The sequence below is a fragment of the Periplaneta americana genome, chromosome 14 (assembly GCF_040183065.1).
Source record: "Periplaneta americana isolate PAMFEO1 chromosome 14, P.americana_PAMFEO1_priV1, whole genome shotgun sequence".
Taxonomy (NCBI): Eukaryota; Metazoa; Arthropoda; class Insecta; order Blattodea; family Blattidae; genus Periplaneta; species Periplaneta americana.
Window position 1 is genome coordinate 10829392 of NC_091130.1, and position 24982 is coordinate 10854373.

The 24982-nt window shown below is 35.7% G+C and overlaps 1 protein-coding gene across 5 annotated transcripts in view; it reads left to right on the forward strand.

Annotated features, from left to right (window-relative positions):
* cu (NADP/NADPH phosphatase nocturnin) overlaps nt 1-24982 on the forward strand; it is a 271415-nt gene that overhangs the window by 186629 nt on the left and 59804 nt on the right. Inside the window, exon 1 of one of the 5 annotated variants that reach the window (XM_069844945.1) lies at nt 12875-13027. The exons of the other annotated variants lie outside the window; for them this stretch is intronic. Within the exon in view, the coding sequence (XP_069701046.1) occupies nt 12930-13027 (98 nt within the window). The 5' untranslated portion in view covers nt 12875-12929. Of the gene's footprint in view, nt 1-12874; nt 13028-24982 lie in introns of those variants that run through there. 5 annotated transcript variants of the gene reach the window in all.

The following is a 24982-nucleotide window of genomic DNA, read 5'->3' on the forward strand; positions in this document are numbered from 1 at the left end:
ATGGTTCCATTAGATGTGTGATATGTGGCACTGTCGTGCTGGAACCAACAATCACATTCATCATTGTCAAGAAGCGCTGATCCACATTTCTTAAAACGGGCGATTAATCTCGTTACAGTCGAATTGTTAGGCACTGCCACATTCTGATAATTACTACGAAATTCGTCTACAACACGTGCATGAAACGACTGGAAAAAATAATGTTCAACAATGAAAACTCGTTGCTCTTGGAAAACGACATGTTTGCCGAGAAATAAATATAGGAATACTGCAAGCGTCAGTGTATACATACACATCATAATGACGTCTAGGTTTGTTGCTGTTCAATTCAGTTCACTTCAGTTTATTAAGCCATTAAATATACAGTGATAGGCTTCGTCACAATACAGAAAGGGGAGGGACATACATTTGAAAATACACATATAATTGAGAACAGTAAAGTTTAATTAGAATGAAAACACAAAACATTTTGAAACTCAAAAATTAATGAAAACACTTCACTCTTAATGTAATATTTGTAACTAAATGTAAATAACTTTATTTATTAAAAAACAATTTCGTATGACTTTATGTTAAGAAACTTATCTTCAGAGTAGAAAGGATTAATTGAAAGCCAATTATAACATCTGGCTTTGAAACTATTGGTTGATAACTTATAATATTGACTGGGAAGCTTATTATTTCATCCCCATGACAGAAAAATTTGTACTACAGTATGGAATATTGTGTAAAGGACTAGGTCGTATATATATATATATATATATATATATATATATATATATATATATATACACATTCATTTATGACGGTTAATATCTGTGATTGTTTGAAAAGAGGTCGACAATGTTCAAGATAATTTGACTGACATAGAATTCTAATGGCTTTCTTTTGCAAAATCAAGACACTCTCAATTTTGCTACTACAGTAGAATCCCGATTATCTGTCACCCTATTAACCGATCGGTGGATTAACCGTCTGTCTTTCTCTCGTTTTTTTCTGCTGCAGAAATATATGAAGTACTCTACATTGTATTAGCGCGTTATTTTATTCTAGAGAGTGTTATTACAAGCCTTTTCTCTTACATAGTATAGTCTATTGTTCGAAATGTCGTACTGTATAACTTCTATATGGAATGTTTTCTACGAGTGTATCAAATATCTTATAAGATTCATAACCTAAGGACAAAGGAGTACTTGATATTCCATAAGTAGAAATGTAAGGTATAAACCATATATCAAAAGGAATCTCAATGTGCTAAGAATCGAAGTAAAAAAGTGTAAATATTTGAGTGGTATGGGGAAAGAGATTTGAGTGTATAAACAACAACACGAAACCTCCACTACGCATATCTTTCCACAGACAGCCATTACAAGGAGTTTTCGTGGCCCTTAAAAACCCGTCACTGACAACCAGACTTAAATTAATGAACTTCTGATCCATTATCTAGCATGTTAAACATAACACCACGAAGAGAATTACGAAAGTGTAAATATTATTCATTAAATTTACGCAAATATTTCATGGTACCGGCCACCGGCGTGGCTCAGTCGGTTAAGGCGCTTGCCTGCCGGTCTGAAGATGCGTTCGGGCGCGGGTTTGATCCCCGCTTGGGCTGATTACCTGGTTGGGTTTTTTCCGAGGTTTTCCCCAACCGTAATGTGAATGCAAGGTAATCTATGGCGAATCCTCGGCCTCATCTCGCCAAATATCATCTCGCTAACACCAATCTCATCGACGCTAAATAACCTAGTAGTTGATACAGCGTCGTTAAATAATCAACTAAAATTAAAATTCATGGTACGGATTATCCGATTTTTTCGATTAACCGTTCAGCCCACCCCCTTCATTACCACGGATAATAGAGGTTCTACTGTTTTTCCCAAGAAAATTAAAGCATACCTAATTATATCGACCCATGATGCTATGTAGCGATAGCCGATAGCACTTTCCAACTGCACTACTCAATAGACACTATAATTTTAATGTGCGCGACTTTTGGATCGCTCTGTAATAATAATAATAATAATCGTCGTCGGCATGACGGAACCGAAACATTCTTTTTTCTTCCTGTTCTTGTTAGCCAGTTTTCTCCTGTTTGTCTGACCAAGAAGTTCAGCATCTTGATCCATATGTCTTCCGTTCATCTTTGGCCTTCACACTTCAGTTATACCCTCTAGTCTGGCGTATTTTATACCTCTCTTAACGATCAGTGTAATGCATTTAAGATACGATATCTGAATATGTTGATCGAAGTCCAATTATGTCTAAAAGTAAACATAACACACTTAGGCCCAATTGTATAAAACTCCCTGACTAAAGATCAACTTTGATCGAAGATCGAAAAGTAAACCGAGTTCAGACACTTCTTCTATTGTATAAAACTTTTCAGCGATCAAATTGCCTTGGTTCAAATTTTATTTTATTTATTTATTTATTTAATAATAACATATACATAAAAACGTTACATTAAAATACCCCGAAAGAGCAAAGCTCGTGTTCGGGGACAGTTCCGTTACATAGATACACATACTTTGTAGACAAAATACTTAAGAAAAAAGCTCACATAAAGATTGTAATAAAATTAGTAAATAATAATACTAATAATAACTGAGTGAAAAAAGAGACGATGTTTAGATTGATGGATTAATATTAAATTATTATTAGTAGTATAATTAGTGCAGGTCATGTTGAGATAGTAACCAAGATAAAATAGAAAAATACACTTAGGATAGAAATAAACTTGTTTTACAATACATGGTACATAATATATATACAGGGAAGTCTGTCATATAAATTTTTTAATTCTGGATCTGAAAATTTCATTGCTTAAAGTAGTCAATTCTGGATGAAATTTTATTATCGAATTATATAGCCGTGGACCATAATTTGTACTGTGTAGTAAAGCAGCAGATGTGAAATATTTAGGTTCAACTAATTTAAGAATTTCATTTCGTCTCGTATTATGAGCATGTGGCTGAGCTACAAATTTCGTTCTATTTTTATGATAGAATTTCATTAAAGAGTATTCATAAATTTGGTCAATTCTAAAAACATTCAATTCAGAATGGATCAAATTTGTTGGATAATCCAGTCGCCTTTTCAAACAAATTTTGATTATACGTTTTTGCAACATAATTAGAGGAAAAAGAGCAGTTTTTGTAATGCCTCCCCATCCAATTATACCATATTGGATAACAGATTCAACTAGAGCCAAATAAACCAAACGTAATACGTGAGTAGGCAAGTAATGGCGAAGGTTTACAAATTTGTAAATTGTTTTACGTATTCTGTTACATAGAAAGGTGATTTAATTACATAGAAAGGTGATCTAAGTTCACGTGAAAAGGATTTGGCAACATCGCATAAACAAGTGAAATACGTGATGCACGGACCATGTTATACAGGTTTGTTCAGTGTTGCCAATCTAGCGATTTTTAACTCTTTTTCAACAACAATTTCTTTTAACTTTTATATAGCTTAAATAGGGATTTAGTGACCTTTTTAGCATCCCATAGTGACAAAATTTAATCTTTCTTTGTTGATAATGAGAAATCTAGCGACTTGATAACTACTTTTTCGCGACTTTCCGTATTACACTCTGTTGGAGACACTGGTTTGTTTTTTTTGCAATGTAAATAATGGCGGACAATAAGAAGAAGGTTGACTGTTCTCCAAGTTGTTATCATGTTATGGTGTTTGATACTGCTAAACATAATAAAGCTTTATAAAACGACAATTTTCGTTTAGTAATACAGTTAATTGAACATTTATGAATGTACCTATCATATCCATTAATAATTAATGGTTGTTATAAACATAATATAATTATAGGTTATGTTATTTGATACTGCTGAACACGATAGAGCCTTATAAAATATAAGAATGTTTGTGTATTAAGGCAAGAAATTGAAAGAAATATATATAAATGTACCTAACATATCTATTAATATTAATAATAATGGATATTTTATTTGCACAATCTGTCACTCGTATATTTCAAATAGAAAAGAAATAACTGAACTTGGATCATCTAACTTAATCGGAGAAATTTCTTCAGTCAAAGTTGACTTTAGTTTGAGACAAATTAATCTCAGATTAGACTTTATACAACACAAAATTCCAAGTTCAGCTGAAACAAGGATCAATTCAACCTCTGATCTAAGATTAAATGGTTTATACAATCGGGCCTTACTGAACCTGAAAGTGTTGGTTCTAGTTTCACTTAAAGATCAACATAACATACTTGATCAAATTGAACGTGCTTGTCGTAGGTCCACATAAAGATCAATATAAGATGCTTTAGCAAAGCTGATTATGCCGTGTGGATTGCGGACTGGCAGATATACAAAATTAACAAGTTCTCTTCCTTGATTGATGCCCTCACTTATCATATCTCCATTGTCAGACAGTAAGCATGATCTTCAGCAGCTACATCATACAAGGGATAGTTACGATTTTTATTACCAACATAAATTTTATTTTTTTAAATATTTTATTGGGTTGTTTTACGACGCTGTATCAACATCTAGGTTATTTAGCGTCTGAATGAGATGAAGGTGATAATGCCGGTGAAATGAGTCCGGGGTCCAGCACCGAAAATTACCTAGAATTTGCTCGTATTGGGTTGAGGGAAAACCGCGGAAAAAACCTCAACCAGGTAACTTGCCCCGACCGGGATTCGAACCCGGGCCACCTGGTTTCGCGGCCAGACGCGCTGACCGTTACTCCACAGGTGTGGACACCAACATAAACTCAATTGTCTTAAACACCACGCTAGATTTTTTTCGGATTATCAACATAGTGGCCCGAAGTCATGTACCCTGTTTAGCCATTCGGTAAAGATGTGCCACTTTTATGTTCTTAAACGTTGTTATCTTCTATAATATAACGAGTGCTGATAGTTTCTCGATAATTTAATTGAGATTAACGAATTATCTTATGACAATGTACATGAGTTTAGAAGCCCAATAAAATTATCACAGAGAAAATGTCAAGCACAAATAATTGTATTCAGTGGGATAATTCCGATGCGAGAAAGGTCCCATTTACATAGCACTACTACCAGCAACTAATGACCACGTACCATAGGGTCCAATTTCAGTGGCGGCCCGCAACCGTCTCTGCATCGGACGCAAGCCTGAAATATGAGAAAGAAACGGAGCTGATGATGAAAGAAGGGAAATGTAATTGTGATGCCGAAATAGTTCGAGGTCCAACGCCGAAAATTATCCATCAGTAATTATTATTCTTGAGTTGATTAAAAGAAAAGCGGGGAAAAAATCTCAATCAGGTAATTTGCCCCAAACAGGATTTAAACCAGGTCCCCCTCGTTTCACATTCAGACATATTAACCGCTACTCCACAGCGGTGGACGTGGGGAGGTGGGTAGCACAAGCTTCCAATCTTCTGGTTACACCCCCCCTCCTGCAATAGTATCAGTATCAGTTTTCTGAACATATTGGTTCTCGGACCTTCGTTGTAAATATCACTTCACTGATATGAATTCCGCTTTGTGGAAAACATACCCAGCTTCACTTTGTATGAAACAAGTTTTCCCTTTCAAAGTGCTCAAATTGTGGCATTAGAGCTGATTTTATGGAATCCGACACGTAACGTGATATTTACTGCGAAGTAGCGAACCCTATTATACCAGACTGACAGGGAAATGAAGTTCTGAATTCCCGTGGGTGTAAAGTGACAGCGCCTGACATTTATGTCCTATGCGTACGTTGATCGCGCGACGAACTGAAAAGCTGAAGCGACTGAAAGAACGACGTACAGTCGCATCAACTGCTACATCCCCTGTCTAGTTGTAACATTGTAACTACACATTCTTTATTATAACACTTCCAAAGAAACGATTAGTGTTGACAGCAAAATTTTAAAAGACTAGCGTACATAGCCTATTAAACTGCTGTGGAAATGTTTCAGAGTTGTTATTGTTTAGTCAACTGTCCGAAAACAGGTTTGAACCTCACACGTGACACCTAAAAGGCATCGCTCACAGTGCTGTCATGGAGGCCATACGGGGCCATACATCGTATGGGAACTTACAATTTTTTTTATTTAATCGTATGAGGAAAAGAAAATTTTGTCTGTTTGGAGCCATACGGCATATGGGTGCCTAAGTTTTGTATGCGGAGATCTGTACAGATCTTAGATCATCTCTTACTTACTTACTGGCTTTTAAGGAACCCGGATGTTCATTTCCGCCCTCACATAAGCCCGTCATTGGTCCCTATCCTGAACAAGATTAATCCAGTCTCTATCATCATATCCCACCTCCCTCAAATCCATTTTAATATTATCTTTCCATCTACGTCTCGGCCTCCCTAAAGGTCTTTTTCCCTCCGACCTCCCAACTAACACTCTATATGCATTTCTGGATTCGTCCATACGTGCTACATGCCCTCTGCCCATCTCAAACGTCTGGATTTAATGTTCCTAATTATGTCAGGTGAAGAATACAATGTGTGCAGTTCTGTGTTGTGTAACTTTTTCCATTCTCCTGTAACTTCATCCCTCTTAGCCCCAAATATTTTCCTAAGCACCTTATTCTCAAACACCCTTAACCTATGTTCCTCTCTCAAAGTGAGAGTCCAAGTTTCACAACCATTCAGAACAACCGGTAATGTAACTGTTTTATAAATCTTATTACTTCAAATTATTTTCACTTACATCGTAATATTAAACCTCTAAAATGAATTTTTACTGCATATATTTAATATTTTTACCGCATATTTCAGCAATTTTTATTGCATATTGCCTGTATATTTTCAGGTTATTTTAGTATATAATGTTCCGTAGTCTGTTCATAGCAATCATAACCCATTGAATGTAGTAACGTGATGTTACGATATTCATATAAGAGAATTTTTATTTTATTCTACTCCATGTTTTAATGTCTATTTCTACTGCACTTGATTTTAAAAATACTTGAATTATCACTTGCATACATATGTCTTAATATTTTGTGTCTCACTGTACCCACTATTCCCCTACTGATCTTCTAATTGATTCTAATAATAAAAGTTGATGAAAGTTAATTAATTTTCAGTAAGCCTATATAGAGTTTGAAAGTAGTAAAAATGTAACATCCATGAGGACTGAAATAGCTGAATAGTACAAAGCGGGGGCAATATTACACCTTTCACGCTCGCATATCCATCTGTTTCTCGTCGCAGCTGTGATTATAAATAAATCAAAATCTCGTTAAATCGATTGTCTAGGAGAAAGCAATTAAGTTAGACTATCTCGCAGCGTGTAGGCGGGCGGGTAAACGGATGTCTACAGCCTGGCTAGGTAGTCGCCAGTTTTATTTGCTGCTGGCAGGTGAATTAGGTTCTTGATGGTGACGTAGGCGTGGATTGATGGAGCTCTGACGTTTATGTGGAGCTGAAGCGTGGGTGTTGATTCAAAGCTGGATATATTGCTTGCAGATTAGACATTCATTCAAGAGTTGCCTCGTGACGCCCGTATACTTCGGAGTTTTGAACTTGTAACTGCACGAGGAAGATACAGTTTAACATCAATGACATTTCTTCGGCGCTAGTGCAGTGATGTCAAAGCAAGCGCATTTTTCTGACCTTGACGTCGTGCGCGGGCAGCAAGCGCTAAGTATGGAAAGAGGAAGGGTTGTGTATACGAATAAGCAACCTGTTGGATTAAGAAAACAGTGGTGCACAAACTTCAAACGGAACGTGAAATTTTATACCGTTATTTTTATATGACTTCTTTCTGTTTAATATTATCTATATTGTCTGTAAAACAAAAGTACTAACACTGATTTCTTAATATTGCACTTGTGTTTTAAATCTTAATAACATAATAGAGAATTAAGAAAGAATATTCACTTAAATTCCATAGTAGTATAATATTATACTGTATTAAGTGGATGAAACACATCATTCATAAGAAAGTGATATTCCAAAGAAAGAGATTGAGTATGACATAAGTTGGAATTTATATTGATGGTATCTTTAGCCTTACAAAAGTAATCAATAAACTAATCAAAACAATATTACAGTACAAAGCAAAGTTACCTAGGTACTGTATCTGTTTTAAGTGTAACTAATGTTACATAACAAAACTCTTATCGCATTATGCTTTTAATGTGATATTTTTGAGCAACTTCCTATTATCAGAATATTAGATTATTTTCTCGAAATGTGCTGAAGCTATAGAGCTGACATTTTAACAACACATAGGCACGTATCTTTTGCTTATGATGTAACAGTAGTTGCTTTGTTAATTCATTTCCTTACAAACAATTTCCATGCGAATATTTTCAAAATTTTCAATACACTATCTTCAGTAGGCCTAATACGTATTTATGGTATATTAGATTTACGAAAACATCCTGTAAGGCTACTAAATAAATAGGCCTATACCTGAAAATTTCACTTTTCAATACGAAAAGTTGAGAAAATATTTCTTTTGAATAAAAAATAAAACTTATGAAAAATGAGCATTAAAATTAAAACTTACATTCTTATAATGCACTTATACTTCTCAGGCAAATCTAAAAATTACCATGGATACAGTTTTAATAAGTTCTCTTCCCTTTATCTATTGAATCAGTGCTGGCAATCCTTGAATATAGCTCGACCAAGCGGCATATACCACCTCTCGTCTGTCTCTTTCCTTTCCGCTGTAAAGCGCTCAGGCTCTCCTGGGCTCTAAAGCGCGCGCTTGCTCCTGTGGGCATCAATTGACATGCCTGCTCTAGTGTTTGGGATTGGAACTCGACGTTTACGGGTTTAGTTAATTTCGAGGGCGATGGATTTTTAAAGGCGATAAAGATTCTTGAATCGCTTCCTTCAGAAACTAATAAAGCTGGGAGAGACACGTTGTAAATTAAGGATACATGTAAGAACTTTGGAGCGGAATGTTTGTGACGTCGGCACAAAAATCAGATGGTGTGGTCGGCACCACACTTCGACCAACTTTTAAAGTTATTGCAACCAACTTGCGCTGATGACTAGTGGGTTGCATAAAAAAACAATCGAAACAAAATTTGATGCCGCATTGCAGCCAAACCACACATTTCCGGACATGCGTCGCCTCTTGAAAAATGATGTTTGCTGTCCTGTACAGCATACCAAGAGTTTCTGATGTTATTTTGAATCACCCTGTATACTATATATTCCATTTCACACGGATTGCTTTGACAACGGGGTAGAGCTACGAATGTGAGTACACAGCGAACCTTAGTGTAGTCAACCGGTATGGGTTTGTGAATGCGCCTAGCTTGAGAGTCAGCGCAATAGATCTATTAAAGGGACACTCCACTAAGAATGATAACTTTTTTTTCTAATCATTTTTTCAACCAAATTTTCAGAGGATGTTTACTATGTGAAGGACTAACAAAATCGAAATTTTGAACTCCCAAATGTTTTTGGCTTTCTATTTTTTAGTTTTTTTTTCTATTCTTTTTAGAAGTATTTTCAAACCCAAGAATTTAGTAGGCCTACAAGGTCTCAATTTTTAAGTTTGCTTTTTTTTTGGTTACATTTACAACACATAGAGAGACATTTCTTTGTATTCATTTTATGAAATATCTCATTTATTTACTTTAATTTTTTAAATTTGAAAATGTTATTTTTTTATAATTCATAAAAATATTAATAAAAAACTAGAAGGATTTCTTAGAAAATAAATGCAGAGAAACATGCAGCTACCTCATAAATACTTGCAGTAAAACTTTCATCTACATTGATTAATATTTGTCGTAAGAAAGTTGGTGTTGAATCAAGAAAAATAAACTTACGAACAAATGAATTTGGAAGTAAAATTAATATTTATGTAACACATACCTACTAAAATTCTCCTCCGCTACATTCATCTAGTAACTTCAGGGAGCCAACTTTAGAAGAAAAAGTTATTAGATTTGTAACCAGCAATTTGTAAAAAGAAGTCTTTCATAAAAAAAATAATTTTGACAGCTCTTTAAATGTCACGCCTTAATTTAAAAAAAAATTAAACAAATATTTGTAATCAGAATTGAACTAAATCCATTTGGGGTGTGAAAATGTAGTAGTACATTCTAATGAAGTGAAATAGCCAATAAATTGTTTTTGGAAAATTTTCATGATTTTCGGTGGAGACTCTCCTTAAAGTCACAGTGATGGGTCGTTCTCCTTAAAGTCACAGTGATGGGTCGTAACGCCCTACTCCTTAAAATGAATTGAATTTAACACTAGGAATTCACAATTAGTGAGGCTTCTGTTAGCCCATATACGAGTAATGGCAAAATGACAACAACAACAATAATAATAATAATAATAATAATAATAATAATAATAATAATGTTTTATTTTCGCTGGCAGAGTTAAGGCCATAAGGCCTTCTCTTACACTCAACCAGCCTTAATCAATACAATGCATATTTGAATTACGAATATTTACACTACACTTAAAAGGTTTTCCAGCAATATTCTTCAATTAAGTTTTAACAACTAGTAGACTACATATTTATTTAAATTTAGATAAACCTATAAGGTAAAGTAGTAACTTAATTTATGAGCTAATTTAATTCAATCAATTATAATTAATTTGAGATTTGAGATAGCTAGTAAAATGATGAAAATTAATTTAATATAAGCTTACTAGAACTATGTTACAGGGAGAAAAATATATATAAATCTAAAATATATTTCTATAATGAGAATATTAATGTAATTGCCATTAGAGGTTTTGTAAATCTATTTAGAGAAATTAATGATAATAATAAGAATGGGCAGATGTTAGTTTCATTATATGTAATAAATGTTAATCAGCAATTAATTTGTTAAGTAAGAATTTATGTAATTTTGACCTAAATGAAGTTATTGTCCAACAACCCTTTACATCACTCGATAGCGAGTTCCAATTTCTAGCAACTGAAACTGTATAGGATGAAGAATATAAAGATGTCTTGTGGTAGGGTATAATGAGTAAATTGTTATGATGAGATCTTGTATTTAGCTGATGATATGCGGATAAATTTTGAAAACGAGAAGCCAAATAGATTGACGTACTTCCCATGTATGAAAGGGTAATACAAATTCGATTACTTACTTACTTACTTACTGGCTTTTAAGGAACCCGGAGGTTCATTATCGCCCTCACATAAGCCCGCCATTGGTCCCTACCCTGAGCAAGATTAATCCATTCTCTATCATCACATCCCACCTCCCTCAAATCCATATTAATATTATCTTCCCATCTACGTCTCGGCCTCCCCAAAGGTCTTTTTCCCTCCGGCCTCCCAACTAACACTCTATGTGCATTTCTGGATTCGCCTATCCATACGTGCTACATGCCCTGCCCATCTCAAACGTCTGGATTTAATGTTCCTAATTATGTCAGGTGAAGAATACATTGCGTGCAGTTCTGCGTTGTGTAACTTTCTCCATTCTCCTGTAACTTCATCCCTCTTAGCCCCAAATATTTTTCCTAAGCAACTTATTCTCAAACACCCTTAACCTATGTTCCTCTCTCAAAGTGAGAGTCATAAAAATATAAATAAAATAAACTGGAAGCATTTCTTACCAAATAAATGCATAGAAACATGCAGCTGCCTCATAAATACTTGTAGTAAAATTTTCATCAGATTGATGAATATTTGTCGTAAAAAAGTTGGTTTGAATCAAGAAAAATAAACTTGCGGGCAAATTAATTTGGAAGTAAAATTAATATTTATGTAACACATACCTATTAAAATTCTTCTTCGATACAGTTATGGAGTAACTTCAGGGAGCCAACTTTAGAACAAAAAGTTATTAGATTTGTAACCAGAAATTTGTAAAAAAGAATTCTTTGATAAAAAATAATTTTGACAGCTCTTTAAATGCCACGCCCCGTTATAGCCTTAATTTAAAAAAATTAAACAAATACTGTATTCGTAATCAGAATCGAACTAAATCCATTTGGGTGTGAAAGTGTCGTACATTTTGAAGAAATGAAATAGCCAATAATTTTTGTTTGGAAAATTTTCATGATTTTCAGTGGAGTCTCCCCTTAAGGTCACAGTAATGGGTCGTAGTGCCCTCCTCCTTAAAATGAATTGAATTTAACACCAGCAATTCACAATTAGTGAGGCTTCTGTTAGCCCATACACGAGTAATGGCAGAATGACGTACTTCCCAAGTATGAAAGGGTAATAAAAATTCGATTACTTACTTCCTTACTTACTGGCTTTTAAGGAACCGGGAGGTTCATTGCCGCCCTCACATAAGCCCGCCATTGATTCCTATACTGTACAAGATTAATCCAATCCCCAACATCATATTCCACTTCCTCATATCCATTTTAATATTATCCTCCCATCTACACCTCGGCCTCCCCAAAGGTCTTTTTCCCTCTGGCCTCCCAACTAACACTCTATATGCATTTCTGAATTCGCCCATACGTGCTACATGCCCTGCCCATCTCAAACGTCTGGATTTAATGTTCCTAATTATGTCAGGTGAAGAATACAATGCGTGCAGCTCTGTGTTGTGTAACTTTCTCCAATCTCCTGTAACTTCATCCCTCTTAGCTGCAAATATTTTCCTATGAACCTTATAATAAAAATTCGATTGTTGCCCGTCTTTACGGACAAATACGCTACAGATATTTCATCGGTAGTACAGGTCTTTCGTAGCGTTTTTCTTGTTTCCTGTACCGGTATAAAAGCAGAAGACAAACGCGCACTTCTTTTACACCGTTCACTCTTTATTTTATTTTTGTGTGCTTTGAAACCGCAGAAGGTGTAATTCCAGTGCAGAGCGGGTGAACTCGTTGATCTGCAAGATTTCGGGGCAGAGATAGTGTTTTGTTTGTAAGGTCGGTTCACTGCGTAGTGGTCGGTGGGCGGGACTACGAGGTGGATCGTGAACGTATAAAGCTCTCTGCTGAGAGGCGCGCAGAACACTGAACCGTTGTGCGGCGTGCAGACAGTTGACCGTCATGTTCATCACCATGAGGACCGAACCGGCGCCGACGACGGTGCCTTTCGCCGAGCGCCCCAACAAAAACCCCGTCATGCAGCGTTTTCTCATACAACGGTGAGTGACAATCGTGAATTGGATGTCTGATATTTTTCTCTATCTCCGGTGTAAACTGGATGTTCTTCAAAAGCTATGCAACAGTGTGGTTCTAGCATCTTGTTCTGATGCAGGTTTATACAATAAATATAATATCTTGGACTGTGCTTCGAGTGGTAGCATTTATATCTCTAAATCCAGTCGACCAAAATTTAGTTTCCTAGGTAACAAGGTAGTGGGGTCTGTAAGTCTACTATAAAATTCAGCAGCTCAAATTTTGCTTTCTATATGTCGTCAATGTTAAAGCTATCAATTTGAAAATTTTAAAACAGATTAGGAAAATTCAAATGAATATCCCATGTAAATTTTAATATTTCTAGTGAACTTATACACCTAATAAAACATTTTTGAAAAAATCTTACGAAAGAAAAAAACTGAAAACATTGACATATCAATACCAATTTTTCACATAAAGTACTGGAAGAATTTGAATTGTTATTACTATTATTATTATTGTTTTGTTTTTATTTATATTTTTGCACAGCTTACAGACATATAATGTTCGTAACTAGAATCATTTTCCTATGTTAGTCTGGAAATGAGACATAATAGGTTTTGGAAATTTCAAGAATTACATTAATTACATTAATTTTTCATACTTCCAAGAAAAAATCATATCTCATTCCCAGAATATTATAGGAAAATGATTGGTAAATGTTTACCATAGCGTTACCAAAGAATGGCGAAAAAAGAAAAGGCACATTCTTAGACAATTGTGAGTGTATGCAAGGCATACCAAAAGCCTAAACTAACCTAACCAAACCTAGCCTGTCACAGATTTATATCTGCAAGACATACGAAAAGCGACAATGAAACTTCCAACTTGCCTTTTTCTGTGGCAGGTTAGGTTAGGTTATTTTAGACGTTTCGTATGTCTTGCATGTACGAATTTGTGGCAGGCAGGTTAGGCTAGGTCAGGTTAGATTAGTTTAGTTTAGACTTTTGATATGCTTGCATTTTCGAATTTGTGACAGGTTAAGTTAGTTTAGGCTTTTGACATGCCTTGCACATAATAAGTGAAGTGAAATATACATTTTTCGTTCATTTTGAAGTGCTCTACATATTTATTTCACATGTTAAATTATCATTTTTACGTTATCTACAACGATAAATTATTTACAGTTTTTACCCATTTTTTCCAAAAAGCCTAAACTAACATAATCTAACCTGTCACAGATCCCCGCACTTCTCCGCCAGCCTCCGTTTTCACAGCAATTTTCGACCCTTATTTTCGGTATCAAATTGGCATCAGCACTTTTTATTATATTTTTTTTTACAATATAGTACATATGACTCGACTAGAAACGAAAGAGTAAATACAGTTGCACCTTAACGTGGTAACGCAATAGTACAGAAATACTAAATTATTTAGTAAAATGAAACTAAATCTGTAGGATGTGCAAATAAAAAATTCTTTCGATAGTTCTTAGGAAAAATTGGCACTCAGATCTCAATGTTTCCAGTGTCTTCATAAAATATATATATATATATATATATATATATATATATATATATATTTTTTTTTCAAAAATATTTTACTAACATGGTTATATGTTCACTTAATTACTTAATCCCTGAAGCTACAGCTCAACGTGTCCCATAGCCGCCTACACAAGAGCTTTCTACCTCTCACAACCCAAAGTATATGTTCACTAGAATATTAAAATATACAGGGCATATTCATCTGAGGTTTCCTAATCCGTCTTAGATATTTCAAATGAATAGCTTTAAGAGTTGATGAGATGAAGAGCAAAATGTGAGCTACTTTGTATTGCAGTAGATTCACACTATCTTGTTACATTAAAGTAAAACTACCTCTTATAAGGAATACACGTTTCTCCATTGTCTTGTGTTTGTCTTTCGTTGTCTCAAGCAGTGGCTGAGCGTCGTGCTGACAACATGCCACTTGTTGTTAATGTACTATGTTCGTTAAAAACCTTTACATAGGAAGGACTAAAATAAATAAGCCAAAGGAACAAACGTTGAGAATAGATGCTAATGATACTACTACTGCTGCTGCTACTACTACTACTACTACTACTACTACTATTACTATCACTACTACTACTACTACTATTACTATCACTACTACTACTACTACTATTACTATCACTACTACTACTATTACTACCACTACCACTACTATTATTACTACTACTACTACTACTACTATTACTACCACTACCACTACTATTATTACTACCACTACTACTACTATTACTACTACTACTACCACCACTACCACTACTACTACTACTACCACTACCACTACTACTACCACTACTACTACTACTACTACTACTACTACTACCACCACCACTACCACCACTTCTACTACTACTACTACTATTACTACTACTAATACCACTACTACTACCACTACTACCACCACCACTTCTACTACTACTATTACTACTACAACTACCACTACTACTACTATTACTACCACTACTACTACTACTACTACTACTACTACCACTACTACTACCACTACTACTACTACTACTACTACCACCACCACTACCACCACTTCTACTACTACTACTACTATTACTACTACAACTACCACTACTACTACTATTACTACCACTACCACTACTATTATTACTACCACTACTACTACTATTACTACTACTACTACCACCACTACCACTACTACTACTACTACCACTACCACTACTACTACCACTACTACTACTACTACTACTACTACTACTACTACCACCACCACTACCACCACTTCTACTACTACTACTACTATTACTACTACTAATACCACTACTACTACTACTACTACCACCACCACTTCTACTACTACTATTACTACTACAACTACCACTACTACTACTATTACTACCACTACTACTACTACTACTACTACTACTACCACTACTACTACCACTACTACTACTACTACTACTACCACCACCACTACCACCACTTCTACTACTACTACTACTATTACTACTACAACTACCACTACTACTACTATTACTACCACTACCACTACTATTATTACTACCACTACTACTACTATTACTACTACTACTACCACCACTACCACTACTACTACTACTACCACTACCACTACTACTACCACTACTACTACTACTACTACTACTACTACTACCACCACCACTACCACCACTTCTACTACTACTACTACTATTACTACTACTAATACCACTACTACTACTACTACTACTACCACCACCACTTCTACTACTACTATTACTACTACAACTACCACTACTACTACTATTACTACCACTACTACTACTACTACTACTACCACTACTACTACTACTACTACTACCACTACTACTACCACTACTACTACTACTACTACTACCACCACCACTACCACCACTTCTACTACTACTACTACTATTACTACTACAACTACCACTACTACTACTATTACTACCACTACTACTACTACTACTACCACTACTACCACTACTACCACTACTACTACCACTACTACTACCACTACTACTACTACTACTACTACTACCACCACCACTACCACCACTTCTACTACTACTACTACTATTACTACTACTAATACCACTACTACTACTACTACTACCACCACCACTTCTACTACTACTATTACTACTACAACTACCACTACTACTACTACTACTACCACTACTACTACTACTACTACCACTACTACCACTACTACTACTACTACTACCACTACTACTACCACTACTACTACTACTACTACTACTACTACCACCACCACTACCACCACTACTACCACTACTACTACTACTACTACTACTACTACTACTACTACTGTTATAATAACAATCATCATCGTTATCTTCACTTCGTACCTCCTCCTTCTTCTTATCAGAAAGAATTCTCGCAATGTGGTGGTTTTCTGACGTCACGGTTACCTTCGTCTGTGTACGTGCACCGTGTTCCCATGTGGAATGTCCTTCGTAAAATATGTTTCAACCAGTTACTTCTTGTTTTTATTCAGTTTTGTGTTTCTTTGTTCATTATTTATGTTATACTGTAGTTGTTCTTTAGTCAACTGTCTGAAGACAGGTTTGAACCTCGTGACACCAATCAGGCACCACTCATGAGGTAACTAAGCCAGGAGATAATGGGGTAAGGTGGCCAGTTCGTTCTCCCCTCCATTGCATATATCGCTGACTAATAACATACAACACTAATCAGACTTCAGATGCATAGACTACAAAGAAATTGTTCTTCCTCTGAAACATTGAAATATTTGATAATTTTATGGAAGACTTCTAGCGTGTAACATGATTTCGAGGTCAAGGAATCGATTAATTAATCAACATCAAATAATATCTAAAAGAAAGTTTACCTAGCCTACAACTGTAGTATTTGTACCCCTATTGGGAAGCTGTCCAATACTTTAATTAGATATTTCTCCAGATGGAACTCTCCTATTACAGACGCCTCCTGAAAAATTGTCATATTCATAGTGTTGTGCTCAAGAGGTCCTTCACTGCAAATCCATCATTCTCCAATCTTTTCTGTTTTCTGCTTTTCTCTCTTTATAAGATCGATATATCTGAATGTTGTATGTCATCTGATATCTTCTTCTCCCCCGATCTCTTCTCCCGTTCACCATTCCTTACAGTACATCCTTCAGTAGGCAGTTTCTTCTCAGTCAGTGACCCAGCCAATTTCTTTTTCTCTTCCTGATCGATTTCAGTATTGCTCTTTCTTCATCCACTCTTTCTAGCACAGCTTCATTTCTTATTGTATCTGTCCATTTCATATGCTCCATTCTTCTCCATATCTACTCATAAATTTAAAATGCTTCCAATCGTTTTCCTTCACTTAGTAGTAATATCCGTGTTTCTGCTCCATACAGTGCCACACTTCACAAAAATTTAGATTTTCAAGCATATTTAAAGGCAGAAGTAATGTAGAAGTAGTCCGTCGTAGAAAGCCATGAAAAAAGTTAAATGAACCCATAACTCATAGCTAGTATAACCTTGAATTATTTATAATAATATTATTGCTATTACTACTACTAATAATACTACAAAAATAAAACATTCAAAGAATATAATACTGTAGTTTAATTCTCGTGGGTGAGTGTGCTACGTGTCTGTGTAGCCTTGATATAACGCAGAGTTTTTTAAATTTTTTACTCGCACAAGTTATCACAGACACATGCGATTTCCATTAAATTTGTTTCAATGCCAGAGGCTAGCGGGCGTTAACAAAAATTATTATTATTATTTTTTTTTTTGGGAGACGTGAATCACGCAAGTATCTAATCTCAGTTTTCTCTACGACAAAATAATCCTTAACATTTGTACGTAAGAAAGAGTAGGAATATGGGTCGATGAGACTCTTGACGTAGAAAAACTCAATGATGCAATGGCACATGCGTTTTGATTGTACATTTTTACTTACTTACAAATGGCTTTTAGAGAACCCTGAAGTTCATTGCCGCTCTCACATAAGCCCGCCATCGGTCCTTATCCTGAGCAAGATTAATCCAGTCTCTACAATCATAACCCAACTCCCTCAAATCCATTTTAATATTATCCTCACATCTACGTCTCGGCCTCCCCAAAAGTCTTTTTCCCCTCCGGTCTTCCAACTAACACTCTATATGCATTTCTGGATTCACCCATACGTGTTACTTGCCCTGCCCGTCTCAAACGTCTGATTTAATGTTCCTAATCATGTCAGGTGAAGAATACAATGCGTGTAATTCTGCGTTGTGTAAATTTTATCTATTCTCCTGTAAAATTTTCGTAGTCTCCAGATGGCGCTATATATAGATCATCATCATCATCATCATCATCATCATCATCATCGTCCTTGCAGGTATTAGGCCTAGTGGCCTGTTACGGTCTCCGTCCATCTTTTCAGAGGGCGTCCCAAAGATCGTCTTCCAAGTGGTAGGCCCATATAGCGGAGAATTTGTCTTGGGAGTCTGGAACGGTCCATTCTATTGACATGATTAAGCCATTTTTGTCTATAGTGGTTGAGATGTTCATAAATATGTGTAATTTTCAATTCTTTTGTAATTAGTTCATTCCTTTTGTGGTCAAGCAAGCTGTAGCCGGCAGTCCTCCTTAGAAATCTCATTTCCGCAGTTGTTAGGCGTTGAACATCTGAGTTTCGGACAGTCCAGGCCTCACTACCATACATGAGGACAGGTCTTGCTAGAACTTTATATGCTTTTAACCTGGTATGTTTTTGGGTTTTCGTGGTAGTGAAAACCTGGTTGATGGTTCTTAAGGCTCCATTAAAATGTTTAATATTTTCAGATATATCAGTAACAGGTACATATGTGAAATTATAACCTAAATATTTAAATGAGTTTACCTGTTCTTACGTATGGGTTCCAATGCAAATTTTACTCCTAACTGGCTGTTTACCTTGGAACGCCATAATTTTTGTTGTGTTTGGGGAAATTTTCATATTGAAATTTTGTGCTATTATATTCAGGTGATGTATTAAGTATTGCAGCTCGTCTTCATTTGTAGCAAAAAGAACCTGATCGTCTGCATATAATAATGTATCTCTATATAGACATATTATAATGAAATTATATATACACTGCCGGTCAAAAGTTTTCGATCACTTATCACTACTATGGATCTGTGGTTAAAACAGGGATTTCGTTTTGAATATTCTATCATATCATAATGATAGAGAGAGAAAATATTTATTTTGTTGGTTTTCCGATGTGTTTGTGCATTGAAATAAAGTGTATAGTTGTTTTCATAGCTGATCGTAAAATTTGACCGGTATATATATATATATATATATATATATATTTCTAATTCAACAGCACAAATTTCCAATTCCCTGTCTTTGCAAAAATATGAAAGATCAATATTTTTTAAAATTAAGGTCAGATCTGAAAAATACAATTCCGCTTCCATCCTCAAGAGCTTGTCTGCAGTAACTAGCACATAATTTATATCAGCCTTCCAGTGAGAGGGCCATATGTTGTTTCATATGGTGTTCGGTATTACATAGCACATTCGGATATAAATGTTAGGAAACGAAGGATGCAAGGAGTCTATCAGTCTTATTTCTTAGACTTCTTATACAGACGTGGACAAATTATTAGACTAAAACGTTTTCTTGGAAACATAATATAATTCGTCATAAGAACTATCAGTATAATTCACAGAGTCTCTGTTGTTGTAAATATGATTGTTTACATTTTCTGGTATATTTTCTCAATGGTTAAGTATATTTTTTCTGGCTATGTTGGTACTACAGGTGTTTTAATTATATACTGCAGAAGATATTCTCCGATGGCCTGCAAGAAGACCAGACATGAACGAAATTGAAAATCTGTGATCTATACTGAAGAGAAGAGGCTTACAACAAAACATGGACTCATTTAAGCACTGTCTGATATCTGGCTAAATGATGCTGATATTCAAAGAAAGTGTCAAACTTTGGTTTTCAGCATTCTTGACAAAATCAACGTATTAATAAAGAATAAGGGAATGTTCACAAAATATTAATAACCTCAAGACTCAATTTTCCGTTCATTATATCTGTGCAAAATACATTTTTGTTCATTATTTCTACCGATAAATACAGCTTCATTGCACATATAATTAATTTAGTCTAATAATTTGTCCACGTCTGTATTTGTAGGACTCGTAATTCTAACGTGAAACGTCAACACTATCGCCAACACAAATATTTGCGAAAATTACGACGTAGCTGTTAACCGGTTTATTTGAAAGCTCTTTATCAACTTGCAAAGCCGATTAGACCTGAATAGAAAATATACAGTAGAGGAGGCAAGACCTGTCCTGTAACCTGTGCCTATATCACCAATGGCTATGGAGGGGAATGGTAGGTTTTAGTCTGAAAAGCAAGCATTCTGATGGGGGCAGATAAAAAAGTTATTTTTTTCTTCCAGCATGTTAATAATGTCAAAACAAGTGCTTAGAGTCCACACCTGTGGAGTAACGGCTAGCGCGTCTGGCCGCGAAATCAGGTGGCCCGGGTTCGATTCCCGGTCGGAGCAAGTTACCTGGTTGAGGTTTTTTTCCGGGGTTTTCCCTCTACCCAATATGAGCAAATGCTGGGTAACTTTCGGTGCTGGACCCCGGACTCATTTCACCGTCATTATCACCTTCATTTCATTCAGACGCTAAATAACCTGAGATGTTGATACAGCGTCGTAAAATAACCTACTAAAAAAAAGTGCTTGTGTAAGTTTTGGCCACTCGAAAGCAACCACGAGGGGCGTAAAAAATGTTTGTGCGAGATCGTGCGTATTTGGTTGGTTTTCGCACAAAACCAATCCGCGGAAAGTCTAAAATTCCACATTCAGTATTCCCAACCTAACACAAATAACAATTTCCCTCTTCTAACCGCTTAAGTGACATATTGATTTTACTGCTTTAGGCTTTTAACATATTATTTTTACAGACGTTCAATATAGTAATAATTATAAATTGGAAACTTACCACTGCAATTTCACCTAAATTGCAGTTAATTATTGTTTTTAAATATTTGCAAAAATTAAGTAAACTCTACAACTCCACTAAAGTTACTGCATTCGTGGTGCAAGTAACATTAAGGAAGCCGTGAAAAAATCAACAAGATTCCAGACTCATCATAGACTGGGGGGGGGGGAGACAGACGTATATCACGGCCTGCTGGAGTATAGTAAACACAGAAAACATTTAAAGCAACAATGTTGAAGATAGATATTTTTGTTTTGCAAATTTGCCGTCATTGAACAGAAACCAAGATGGAGATTTCATTGCAACTAATTAGAAATTCCTCTTTCAGGTATGTAATAAACGATCTTCGCACAAAATAATGTACGATACACAAGCGGTATGTTTTCTTTCAATTCTCGGAAATTAAAAAAGCTCAACTACGTTTCGCTCTTTCAAACTTTTCCTGGAACATGAAAACTTCAACATACCGCTCTTGTAACGCATAGGCCTATTACTATTTCCTGAAAAAAAAGAAAACATAATTTCATTGAAAAAAATGTTGGAACAGATACAACAACTTTTGAGCTTTTTTCAACATATTCTCTACTGAAATTGAGACATTTGTCATACCATGGGATCGACAGAGAGGTGCAGGCGGCTGTCACACACTGGTTCCTATCCCAGGCGGCAGGGATCCCACCGTGTGACAAATGTCTCAATTCCGGTGGGGAATATGTTGAAAAATATCTCAACAATTGCTGTATCTGTTTCAATAAATCTTTCCGTGAAATTGTGTGTTTCTTTAAACAGTCTCAGGAAAACTTAATTTTTGCAGCCCTGGTAATTGCGTTCGAGTGAAGTCAAAATATTCTGCGGGATTGTAAAAATAAGTAAAAAAAAAATGGTACCAGATTTTTACGTGGGATATTCATCTGAATTTCCCTAATCTGTCTTAAAATTTTCATTTTGATAGCTTTAAAATTGACGACATATAGAAAGCAAAATTTGAATTGTTGTATTTTATAGTAGACTTATAGACCCATTCACTACCTTGCTACCTAGAGTCTGTGTGATGTATCTTGTCTCACTGTGAAAAAAGAGAGAAAGGAGGTATGTCTTACTTCGTCTGTATTGTTATGGCTATGGGGGAGTGGAGCGATGCCGTCCATCCATCCAGTGGCGGAAGGGACCAGTTGATACATTCTGTAGCGCAAAATAAAATAACAAAATATCTCTCTTCGTACTGTGTAGTTCCGTCACTGAGCTTGTCTTTCAAGAAACTGAGTTCCGGCAGCCTGTACAATAACAAGGTTTTGAAAGGAATCCTGAAAATTTACAACCCTCCTATAATCTCCACTCTCATTTGAAGGGACTTGGTTTTATTGCTACTGAGACAAGATAAACCTTACCAGGTATAGGAATATAAATCTTGGTCAATTGGATTTAGAGATATAGGCTACAGGGCATATCAAAAGTCCGGTAACACTTTTAATATTTTATTACACAAAAACTACTAATGATAGCACTTTCAAACACACGTCAGTTTAAAGTCAAAATCTCAAAGTTATTCAGCCGCTTAATTTTCAGCGACGAAGCGACATTCCATACGAGTGGGAAAATTAACAAGCACAACTGTCGTGTTTGGGGTACACAGAAACCTCACAGAATCATTGAACATGAGCGTGATTCACCAAAGGTGAATGTTTTCTGCACGTTGTCACAACGAAAACTGTACGGACCTTTCTTCTTCATTGAGGCTGCTGTGACTGGACATTCATATCTGGACATGTTGGAGCAATGGTTGGTGCCTCAACTTAGACAAGATCTCGATGACGATTTCATCTTCCAGCAAGATGGGGCTCCGCCACATTTCCACAATGCAGTTCGTGCTTACCTGAATACGGAGATGTCTGATCGTTGGATAGGACGTGCTGGAGTAAGGGACAGATGTTTCATGACATGGCCACCAAGGTCACCCAATATGACTGCATGTGACTTTTTTCTATGGGGGTAGCTAAAGGACCGCGTGTTTGTACCGCCTTTGCCACGTGATTTAGAGGAACTAAAAACCAGAATTCGAGAAGCTGCCGCCACGGTCACAGAGGATATGTTGAAAAGGGTATGGGAAGAGTCTGATTATCGTTTGGACATCTGCCGAGTCACTCGTGGTTCACACATTGAATCTCTGTAGGGTGTAAACAGAACTTTGAGAGTTTTACTTTAAACTGACGTGTGTTTGAAAGTGCTATCATTAGTAGTTTTTGTGCAATAAAATATTGAAAATGTTACCGGACTTTTGATATGCCCTGTAAATGCTACTACCTGAAGGGCATGCCTAAGATATTATATTTACTGTATAAAACTGCATCGGAACAAGATGCTAGAACAACACTGTTACATAGCAAGAATGATTGCTAATGAACTTGCATAATGCTGTGGATGTAAAGCATCTTGAAATTATTCCCGGATCCCTCAAACTCTGGCGGTGCTCTTTTGTGTGTCATGAATATTTGACATGGACTGTACTTCCCTTCTGAAGGAAGTTATGCTACGGATATTTCTGTCTGTCCCATATACAGTTTCATAATGTTTATAATACTTTCGTAGTATCAACTTCAAAGTCAGTCTGTAGACCGTTCCACTGTCCTTGTCTCTCCGCGGCGTGTACGCTCTCTTGTTTCCAACTTGCTTTCATTTTTTCTGTCGTCTTCAATCTCCAATGTGTTTCGTAGCTCGTTTCTCCTTATTTAGCGTACTATCTTAATTTATGAGTTACGTGTGTTGTACCAACTTTTAAAAATAACTGTACTATTTTGAATTTTACTCAGACGTTATATAATCATTGCAGTTGATGAAGCGTCGTAAAATAAACCAGTTTTTTAAAGTCAAAATTTTACATTAAATATTTAAAATTGAATTGGTGAAATTTAAAAGCTGATAAATGTTCTCTTATATACAGTATGTATAGTAACATCACATTACTACAGGGACATCACTTTATTTTTACTAACATTTTTAACATTAACCTGGCTATACTCGGAACCACTGTTACCCCCTTCCATTACAGGAGTTTGGAGTTGCTAGTGCAATATGTAAACAAATCATTTTACTAGCAATAGGAGGAGAGAAAAGTAGTGTATCCATTTATGTTACAGGGAAATATAGTATTACGATTTTCAGTTTGGTCATTACTTTACAGTATTTTATCAAAAAACAGTAGAATAGTAACAATTTTTTTTCACAAACTCAACTCTTGTAATGTCTACTTTATTCAGCATATTACTAACCTAATTTATTCTTGAGAATTTTGTGAGCACTTCCGTAAGACACCCCAATTTCTACAGCTAACTTCTTGACCGACTTATAAGGACCTCGCTGCATCCTTTCTGTACACCCTGTTGCTCTAAATTTATCTGCCAGATTAATGACATTTCTACGAAAATATTCCGTAATGATATAGTCAGGAAATTGTGAA